The 11,818-nt window shown below is 30.1% G+C and overlaps 1 protein-coding gene across 1 annotated transcript; it reads right to left on the reverse strand.

Annotated features, from left to right (window-relative positions):
• Window positions 1–6,115: 6,115 nt before the first annotated feature.
• LOC138338966 (uncharacterized mitochondrial protein AtMg00810-like) lies at window positions 6,116–7,123 on the reverse strand. Its single transcript, XM_069290071.1, has one exon. It carries the CDS (start codon window positions 7,121–7,123, stop codon window positions 6,116–6,118), a length of 1,008 nt encoding a protein of 335 aa, XP_069146172.1.
• Window positions 7,124–11,818: the final 4,695 nt, after the last annotated feature.

Here is an 11,818-nt window from a genome sequence, read left to right on the forward strand (position 1 = left end):
AATAAACTTTTTTTAAACTTGTGATGTATACATGTTATCATATCTCTATGTCTATTATTCAAATATAAAGTTTTAGTCTATATAATATTCTTTTGAAACAGATTAACAAGAGTGCATATAAATGAAAAAAACATATTTTTTTGTTTTATTTTAGGTGACATTTTTTGAATTGCGAAATTTAAAAAAGTCTAATTTTGACAATAAATTTCATAAATCTCTTAAACATTTTAAATTATCATTTATTGTAACTTATAGTATTTTCTATATAGTTTACAAATATATAAATTTTATTTTTAAAAAATTAAAGATTCCACGAGTAAATTCTCGATTAAACTTAAATTGTTTAACTCTCAAAAAACAAAAAGTGTAGCATAAATTGAGACGAATAAAGTAAATAATTTGCTCTATATAGCCTACTACATTAGATTTATAAAAAGATGTTCAATATTATTCCACAAATGAAATTTAAGTGAGGAAGAATGTACACAAACTTTTTATTTCACTTTACGTTTCTGATAAATCTTCGACATTACATAAAGCCGACTATGCATTATACTAATATAATATGAAATTTTTTTTGAGATATATTTGATGAAACAGATAAATCGTATATATAGAGTTCCACTATGGGAATTTTACTAAAGAATTTTTGTTTTTTCCTCTATATATCCTCCTAGTGGTATAAAGTGATTTGAGAGCTACCAAAATTAATTTTAAAGGTTAAATTTTTAGTGCTATGCTGATGCAAAATTAATCAAATGTGATTTGGTGATGAGATCCACCAGGTGCTATCGTCATTAATAATTACGCGGCATATCGACAACGCCGGTGATCGGTCGGAACTCCGGTGACATACATCGGAATTTTAATAGTATAAATTTAAAAATTTTATTTTTTAATATTATGGAATTTGATGATGTAAATTAAAGTAAAAGTACTTTAGTTAGTGTGCCACTAGCTAATAACACATGATTAATGGTGTGAATTTCCTATTGCATTAATTTACATTACCCAAAAAGATACTCAATTTTCGTCAACTTTTACTTGTCACTTTTCATTATATAAACGTCAATCTGACTAATTTTCGAAGCATAATTGATCGGTTAATTTAACTTAATATTTAAAGACTATACGGAAATAATAAAGTTAAAAATTTTCTCATATCAATATGATGAGAAAATGTATCTAAAAATGTTGGTCAAAATCTATACAGATTAACTCTTGAAAAGTGAATTACGACAAGTAAAAATGAGTGACGAATATATTTGTAGCTAAATATCAAAATTTGTGGCTATTATTTACGAGCTATTATCGATTAAGTTTGTAGCTTAGCTAATTCCAATTCTTTTTTTTATAGTGATTAATCATCCAATAATATAGCTAATTAATTACACGCTAATGGTGTTTGATTTCGAATTTGCCATTGCATCAATCAATTATACAATAATAGGAGACTTGTAGATTATAATATCTTTTGTTCTCCTCTTTTTATATTTGTAGATAAAAATAGAATATATCCCACAAATAATAATGTGTTAATTAACTTGTGTGGCTTAATTAGACAAATAATTGTTTTGATGACATAGGATGAAAACGATAGTACTTCTAGACAAAGTATAAGATTCTAAATTCTACAAATAGTGACATAATTATAAGTTTTTTTTGGCACCAAATTAAAGTCATATAGCTTTATTTTCCACCTAAATAAAAAAAAACTTTATTTTATCACCAAAATCGATTGATTTTTTACATTATTATTCTAATTTTCACAAAGACTTTTTTTATATTTTTACTCGAACGTACCAGAAAATAATAGGGAAAAAAATGAAAGAAAATAGGGAAGAATATGTCATCACTAGCTACCTAGTATACATACATGCTAGTGGAAGATGATGATTCACATAATTAATTAATGGAATGCAGTTCTGATTCCTAAAATCTTCTAGTATTAATTAATATTGTTTAAGCATAATGATATTGGTAATTAGTGCATGATGATAGTATTAATTAAAATATATTGTGAATGTGACATTTTAATTTTACAAGGGTATATCATGACTCATAGTTGTGTTACAGTTTACAACTACAACTATTTTGCTTATTCACTTTCCAATCCAAAGTTAATGCTCTTCATTTAGATTCCATACTTGGTAAATCTATGTGTAATTAATAACTTACAAATCATATAGAAAATATAAATTATATAAGACAAAACTGATATGATGAGCTCGATTAAACAAATTTTGGCAGAGAGAATTTGATTCTTAACATCTCATGATATATCACATATTGCACCATATAAAAAAAAATATACAATTGTATGTTTGGCTAAAAATATTATCATGAGTCCCTAGTCAATATATATATGACTATGCGTATAATATATATTATATATTTGTCAGCTATTTTTTAATAAGCGATTATATTAAGTAAAAATTGAAGAAAATAAAAGTTTTTGACACATGTATAGCTTTTATTTATTTTGCCTTAGTCACTTCAAAATTTAATTATTTGTTCAATTTCATGTCCTTTTGACTTCCCATTTTTTGGGGTGTTTAATTATGCCCACATAAATTAAATAGAGGATCTTTTCAAGGATGAGTGATTTAATTAGTGGAATCTATGAGAGAATCCATGATTGATCAGTTCATTGTACTACTTTTATTAATAATAAAAAATTAACCAAAGAGCATTAACACCAGCTAAGTGTTCATTGATTTCACTTACAAAAAAAATCTAATATAGTTTTTATTGCATCAATAATAAAACTAATTACATAATATATATAGTAATAATAAGAAAATAGTGCAAATAATATATACAAAGAGAACATAGTAAGTCCTCGCCTCAATAAATGTTGTGAAATTAACGAGACTTCTTTATCTAATATATTGAATTTAGATAAACCCAATCAGGTAACATCTAGGTATGATGTAAAGATAACACTTTTTAAGATTTATAGTAACCTATTACACTATGCAAAAAATAATATGATGATACAAAATTTCTTAGGGTGATAATAGAGAGTCCGTAGCCTAAAGGGTGAAAAATGTTAACAAAAATTTTAAAACGGTATATGAAATATTTTTTTAATCAAAATGATAAAATCGCTCATGAAGTAGCGATTTTGTCCGCTTGAAAAAGTAAAATCGCTGCAGTAGCAGCGATTTGCTAAATTTAATTTTTAAAAAAAATAAAAATTAAACAATATCGCTCACAAAGGAGCGATTTCCAAACTAAAATTTTCTTTTTTTTAATATGTCACTGTTGAGGCAGCGACTTAAGTTTGATTCTTTTTATTATTATTTTTTGCTTTTTTTTAAGTTTAAATAATTTTTTTAAAAAAAATCAAATCGCAGCGATTTTTAATTAAATTTTTTCTTGTTTTAAAATCAAATCGCTAAAGATTTTGACTTAAAATCGCAGCGATTTGATTTTAAAAAATAAATAAAAAATTTAATTAAATTGCGATTTGATTTTTTTTAAAAAATATTTATATTTTTAAAATGAAAATTAAAAAAAAAATTAAACTCAAGTCGCTGCCTCAGCAGCGACATAACAAAAATATAATTAAAAATATATATTTTTTGAAAATTGCTCCTTCGAGAGCGATTTTGTTTAATTTTTTTTTACAAAAAAAAAAGTTAAAAATTTAACAAATCGTTGTTATAGCAGCAATTTTATTTTTTTCGACGGACAAAATCGCTACTTAGTGAGCAATTTTGTCATTTTAGTTTTTTAAAAAAGTTTCATATACCGTTTTAAAATTGTTATTAATATTTTTCACCCTTTAGACTCGAACTCCGATAAATGTATGTTATTTAATTTAAACAGTCTAAAAAACGTTAATAACATGATGAAATCATGAAATTGTTTGCTTACTCCTCATTTTTCTAAGTTTGAATATTGATGGATCTGTATATGATGACACATCGCAATTTTTTATTTTTTGGTTAGAGATTTATGACTAATAATAAAATACATGGTTCATTATGAGGACACATATCTTGGCTAAAAAAGAAATATATAAAATTATTATATACTTGGTTCATTATATGGTGACACATCTCTATTGCCAGGTCAATTTAGCATTGTTTAGTATTACTTTCTTTTTGTTTTCTGGACAAATTATTAATTAAATTTAATTCACATAAAAATATATTAACAATTCATTCATATGAATAAATTTCATATTACTAATAAATCTAGTAAAAGACACGGTACCTATAGGTACGATCAATGTTTTAAAAGACGGGAGCATAAGGCGAAACGTTTTACTTGGTATAGGCGAGACGTAAGTTTTACAGATTTTAAAATTTTTAATTTACAATATAGTATAATAATATAATAACACAAAATTATAAAATACATCAATAGAGTGAGATAATTATAAACATAATTAAGGAAATTCATAGAAATTCTGGTTATATAAGTATAAGTAGTCTAATATCTTAACTTTCTAATAATAAAAGAATCATTATTTTTGAAGATATTTTTTTTTATTATACTATACGGTTTACTCCTCTAAAAGAAAATAATCAATAAAACTTAGTATTATTATAATAAAAACATCACTCTATCATGAATAAAAATCAAATTAGTTTCGAATAGCTAAATAAAATGTGATAATTTTGAGACATAATAAAATTATGAAGATCAATGATAAGTGAAAAAGTAAAATTTCACCATATATTTTTAAAAGAAATGTTACACACTAAATAATTACCTGCACAATGTTATCAAATAGTAAAAATATGATACAATGTTACCAAATAGTAAAAAATACCATACTACAACTTGTTATTTGAGTTACTCACAATCTCCTTATCTTTATAGATTAAAAAATTATTAAATATCATTCAATTATTCAAAAAATTATGAAGGTCAACAATGTTAACTAAAGATTTTAACACATAATTCGTGTAAGATCTATGAGGCTTAGGGCATACAATCGGACGCTTAGGGCGTAAGTCTTACAGAATTAAGTGTAGAAACGAAAACTTTATTGATAAATTCATATAAAATTTAGATTAAATCTTAAATTCATGATACGTTGACTAATTCCAAATTATATTAAGGTCAGTCCATTAAGTTGACAAGACGAGCTCAACTTATGTTCTTCAAGCCCAAAGATCAAATTTGTTTGGACGAAAACACCCCTAAATCCCTAGCTCAAGCCTATATAAAGAGGTCTTATGAAAGGAAGAAAAGAAGATAGAGAATCCTTGTTCTTCAGTGGTGATCTACAAGTCTTTCACATACAAAGAAATTTTTACTCCAAGTGTTTAGCCATAAGTACAAAAGAGTCTTCGCTCCAAAAGTTGAGCCGCAAGTATTCCATCAAATCAAGAACATCATTAAAGAGAAGAATCAGGGGATTACATATCTTTATTAAAGATTTTAACCTTCACATAAGTTTAAATACAAATAATATTATTTGCTTGCTATTTTTCTTTCCTGTTTATTGTATTTCAGGATTGAAACTTTAGACGCATACACTAAACCCCACTGTTGAGTTTCGAGACGTTCTGTTAGAATCCCAACAGAATTTTTTAGAACACTTAGCACGATCTTTAACAAGTGAAATTAGTAGCTTCATAAGTAAGATTTTTAACCCATTACAGACATGTAAAGATATTTTATATGATATATTTTTTGTGCATATTAGTTAAATTCCTGAGGTATAATGATTTCATTTGCTTTTCTTTATTTCAACAACAATAAATTCCCTCCTACAACTTGTGGCCCTAAGAAATCAGCACAGGTAATATGAAGGAGATTAATCTGCTACCTATGAATTTAGCACCACATCTTTAAGAAACTTCGCCATGCAAAATTGTACAGTTAATGTTTAAATCGCGTATTTAGTAACTCAACATATTTTAATCTGCTCAAATTCAGCTAAATCTATCGTGTTTTGATGTTATTCATATCTTTATTGTAATGTAAATCGTCTTATATTAACTCTTGATTCTAACTATAACAAATCCTAACAGAAAAATGGAAAACATGTGACAAGCATGTGACTCTAACTAACACATGTGACTCCAACTAACATTTGAACTAACCAACCATAAAACTACACATCATCATATCTACATTTCAATACACCCCCTCAAACTAAAGGGTGAAAGACATCTAGCACACCAAGTTTGGTCATGAGGAGATGATGTTGATTGGCCCCTAGCCGTTTTGTCAAAATATCAGCAGGCTGCATGGTAGTGGACAAATGTTGAATGTCAATGAACCCTGACTTCACCTTTTCTCGAATGAAATGACAATCAATATCGATGTGTTTCGTACGCTCATGAAAAACTGAATTCTCAGCTATTTGAATGGCTGATTTGCTGTCTGTGAACACTGAAATTGGAGTGGCACCTGGAAAATGTAATTCATTAAGTAAACTTGCTAACCAGATCAGCTTAGCAACAAGAGCTGCCAGACTTCTATACTCTGCTTCAGTTGAACTCCTACTTACTATCTGCTGCTTCTTTGATTTCCACGAAATAAGAGAATCTCCAAGTTTTACCATGTATCCAGTTATTGACCTTCTTGTGTTTGGACATGATGCCCAATCTGAGTCACAGTATCCTGTGAGTTTTGTAACACCAATACCTCTTCTAAGTATTACTCCAAGTCCTGGGGATCTTTTTATATATCTTACTACCCTTAATGCTGCCTCCCAATGTGAAACCTTAGGGTGCTGCATGAATTGACTCAAAACTTGAACACTGAAACAAATGTCAGGTCTGGCAATTGTCAAATACAGCAATTTACCAATCAATCTTTGGTATGCTGTAACATCTTCCAGCTCTGCATCATCAGATCCACCAGTGTGTTGATCAAACTCTACACTAGTCAACTTTTGATTGAATTCTAAAGGAGTGCTTACAGTCTTTGCTCCACTCAATCCAGCCTCTGAGATTAGTTGTAAAGCATACTTTCTTTGATTCAATAACAACCCTTCTTTGGATTTCAAGATTTCAATCCCCAAAAAATATTTGAGGCTTCCCAAGTCTTTTATTTTAAAATTTTTGTGTAATGTGTCTTTGGCTTCTTGAACCATTCTGGAGCTATTTCCAGTTATCAAAAGATCATCAACATATACTAAAATCACAATCATTTCAGTTCCTTCCTTTCTAATAAAAAGAGAGTGATCATGAACACTTTGAGAGTATCCTGCTTCCAACAATGCTTCAGTGAATTTAATATTTCATTGTCTAGAAGCCTGCTTAAGACCATAAAGTGACTTCCTTAGCTTACAGACCTTAGATTCCCCCTGTCCTTGGAAGCCTAGAGGAAGTGCCATGTATATGTCTTCAATTAAATCACCTTGCAAGAAGGCATTATTAACATCCATTTGAGATAAATCCCAACCATAAGAAGCTGCCAAGCTAAGAACAGTTCTAATAGTAACCATCTTTGCAATTGGAGAAAAAGTGTCATGATAGTCAAGTCCTTCTCTTTGAGTATATCCTTTGGCAACTAGTCGAGCTTTGTATCTATCCACATCACCATTAGACTGATACTTTATCTTGTATACCCATTTTGATCCAATTGCTTTCTCACCTGGAGGTAAGTCTACAATTGTCCAGGTGTTATTATCTTCTAAAGCCTTAATCTCTTGTTTCATAGCATCAATCCACTTCTTATCTTGTGATGCTTCATGAAAAGATTGAGGTTCTACAGCTGCTGAAAAAGCTTGTAAATAAGATTGATATCCTAAGGAGACATTGTCATAACAGACATGATTAGTGATAGAATGAGGAGTGGATTTATGAGGCACAACATAATCTTTGATCCACACAAGTGGCTTGCTTGTTCTGGTAGTCTTTCTGGATCCAACCTTAATTGGAGGTTCATTATGAGAACTATGAGAACTTTCCTGCAGACCATCAGTGTTATTGGAAATCTCTTCAATATGAGTATGACATGGGTCCAAGTTTACATCATTTACATCATTACTAGCCTCATCTACATTATCAAGGAAAGGTGCTAGCAAAGGACAAGGACCTGTATCAGCAGATTGCATGAGCTTAAAAGGAAACACTGTCTCTCTGAATACAACATCCCTGCTAATGAACATGATTTTTGCCTCAAGATCATATAGCTTATATCCTTTTTTTGTGGAAGAAAAACCCATTAAAACAGCTTTCTTAGCTCTAGCTTCAAACTTTCCACCTCTTGGTAATGTAGTAGCAAAACATAAACATCCAAAAACTCTTACATGTTCTAGTTTTCGAGCCTTTCCAAACAACCTTTCATAAGGAGATTGTCCATTCAACACACCAGTATGTAACCTATTAATTAAGTACACTGCAGTTTGTACACATTCACCCCAGAATCTACTAGGAACATGAGACTGCAATTTTAAAGCTCTACTTGTATCAAGTATATGCCTATGTTTCCTTTCAACAATACCATTTTGTTGTGGAGTATATACACAACTACTTTGATGTATAATACCAAAAGAGGACTACAACTCATTTACTTGAATGTTAAAGAACTCAGTTCCATTGTCAGATCTCAACACCTTTATTGCACAATCAAATTGATTACAAACCATTGCTATAAAACTTCTCAAAATAACTACTACATCCTTCTTAGTTTGCAGTAAAGAAACCCATGTAAATTTGCTAAAGTCATCAACTATAGTCAGAAAATATTGTTTTCTATCATAAGTTGGATCTTTATGAGGTCCCCAAACATCTAGATGTACCAACTGAAACATCTTATTGCTCTGAGTAACACTAAAAGGGAATTTGAGTCTACATTATTTTGCCAAAGGACAAATCAAACAATCTTCATGTACAGTCTCAACCAATTTATTCTTCAATATATGTAGTTGCTGCAATACTTCCAAAGAAGGATGTCCTAGTCTAAGGTGCCAAAGTTTATGTTCTTCTGAGTTCTTGCTTTTGAATGTTGTTCCAACAGTAGGTATTACTTCTTGTCTAAGAATATACAAGCCATCACTCTCCTTACCAATCCCAATCACCTCTCCAGTAAAGAGAGCCTGCATCACACATAAATCAGGATAGAAAGACACACTACATTTTAGATCCTTGGTTAGTTTAGAAATTGACAGCAAGTTGAACCTAAAATCTGGTACATGCAAAACATTTCTTAACTTGCAGTTCCCCAAAATCACTGCATCTCCTATATGTTTCACATGAATTTTATTTCCTGTTGGCACTTGCACTTTATTACAACTGGATTCTGATAATTTTCTACATTCACTCAATATACTTTCACAGCATGTAATGTGATGTGTTGCTCCTGAATCAATAATCCATCTCACTGCATTTCCACTATCACTAACATTTAAAGGATTCATACCTGCAGCATTAGCCTCAGCCCTGTAGGTTCCTGTAGGTGAAGAAGGAGATAACATCTTAGTAACTTGCTCATATTGCTCCTTTGTGAAATAGTCTACTGGAAAATAGAAGTTTGATGCTGATCCAGATCCAGATGACTCAGAAGTGAAATTATTTGCATATGCTTCATTCATAGATCCAGATCCCTTCCTCTTGCTCTTAAAATCTGCTGGAAATCCTACAATTCTATAACAACTTTCTCTGGTATGACCTTTGTAACCACAGTGATCACAAACTAATCTCATTCTTCTACCAAGTGAATTCTGACCTTGAGTCTTCTTAGTATGCGAGCTGTTTTTTATCTGATTATTGTTCATCTATTATTGTTCATTTGATTATTGAAATTATGTGGTTGAGCACTTCTTCCTGCCATCATTGTGAGAGGTTCTTTACCTCCTTCTGTTTGTCCTAGCTTCCTTTGACTTTCTTCTTGTATAGCCATTGCATAGGCTTGGTTTACACTTGGAATAGATGGACTCAACAAAATAGAACTCCTCACTTGAGCATAACTCTCATTCAAACCTACCAAAAACTGCAATAACCTTTGCTGTTTAACATGTTCAGCATGTGAACTTGATTCAACACAATCACAAGATGGAGAAGGTACCATTACATCCATCTCATCCCATAGATCTCTCATTTTGGAATAATAGGCTGTTACAGAATCAGTTCCTTGTGACAATATACTAATCTCTTTCCATAGGTGAAAAATCCTTGTCAAATTGGATTTATCAAACCTTTCCTTGAAATCATTCTAGATCTTCTTCGAACTAGAAGTATATACTATGCTAGTCATCAACTCTGGTGCAACTGCTGCACTTATCCAAGATAAAACAACTGCATCACATCTTTCCCATCTAACTGCCAGATCTCCCTTGTACGAACTTTTAACACATGTGCCATCAACAAATCCAAGTTTATTTTTGACTAGTAATGCTAATCGCATAGATCTGCTCCACACACCATAGTTCTCTGGTCCTGTAAGCTTCATAGGAATCAAGGCAACACCAGGTATGTCTGATGCTTGAAGATGAAGTGGATGGTTGTGATTCGACTGGGGATTATCTTCTACCTCTGTACTCTGTGATTCCACCATTGTTGCAGCTTCAACAATTGCAAAAAATTATAGATTCAAAAACTTCAGAATTCCTTTGATCGAAGCTCTGATACCATATTATGTTTGTGAATTCACACAAACACAAAAAGACAAAAGAACAGAAGAAGAAGAAGAAAGAAGAAACGCAGAGATAGTTTTGCAGGGAGAATTTGGAAGCAATCTGTCTTCCTTTTTCTTATTGATCTTGCTTGTACATCTATGCTTCATCATTTATATATATAGAGAATTACAATTGGTGTTAGTTTGTTACAAACTAACTCTTCAACTAACTATAACAAATCCTAACAGAAAAATGGAAAACATGTGACAAGCATGTGACTCTAACTAACACATGTGACTCCAACTAACATTTGAACTAACCAACCATAAAACTACACATCATCATATCTACATTTCAATACATATGAATAAGCTTTTATATTATTAAATCTAGTAAAAAAACTAACGTAACGATAGGTACAATCTATAATGACTGAAATTTGTTCAAACATATACGATATTTGATATAGTTGTGGAAATATATAAATTTTAGTTTTGCATTGAAATGTAAAATAAATTGAAGACTATAGCTTATAGCTCAAAGAATTAGAGCACGCAACACAAATTGCAATATCAGAAAGTTTAAATTTCTCCTTGTCCATATATGATCCAAAAGGAAATTACCATTTTATAGGGGGCGGGAGAGGGTAGAAAAATCATGATGAAAAACGAAAAAGCTTAGAGAATTAAAGAATACAATACAAATCACAATATCGAAAAGTTTAAATTGCTCCGAGTCCATATATGATCTAAAAGGAAAGTACCATTTTACGGGCCGAGAGAGAATAGGATAATCATGATGAATATAGCTTAGAGAATTAGAGCACGCAATGCAAATTACACCAATATTGGAAAGTTTATGATCCAAAAGGAAAGTACCATTTCTAGGAGATGGGAGAAGATAGAAAAATCATGATCAAAATAGTGAACTAAAATCATGAAATTTAATTATCAAATAAAATGACTTATTTATAATATTTATCATGAATGAGAGAATTATTACTCAGAATATGTCCAATTGGTGTACTATTCATTCTACACCTTGTAACTGCCTACTATTTAGTAGCTTAATAAAAAAAATCTGCAATATTTTCGTAAAAATTCTGGAAAAATACATTATTTTGATAAATTAATTTTAATAATAACTTACTTTAATTAAAATTATAAAGTCATAATCTTCATTTTTGTTAGCTATTTCGCGAATTTACTTTTGCATATTTTGAACTTTTTTATTGAAAATTTGAACTCGCCGAACTTTATCACTTAGCATTAGTCTATCTTATCA

The sequence above is a fragment of the Solanum lycopersicum genome, chromosome 10 (genome assembly GCF_036512215.1).
Source record: "Solanum lycopersicum chromosome 10, SLM_r2.1".
NCBI lineage: Eukaryota > Viridiplantae > Streptophyta > Magnoliopsida > Solanales > Solanaceae > Solanum > Solanum lycopersicum.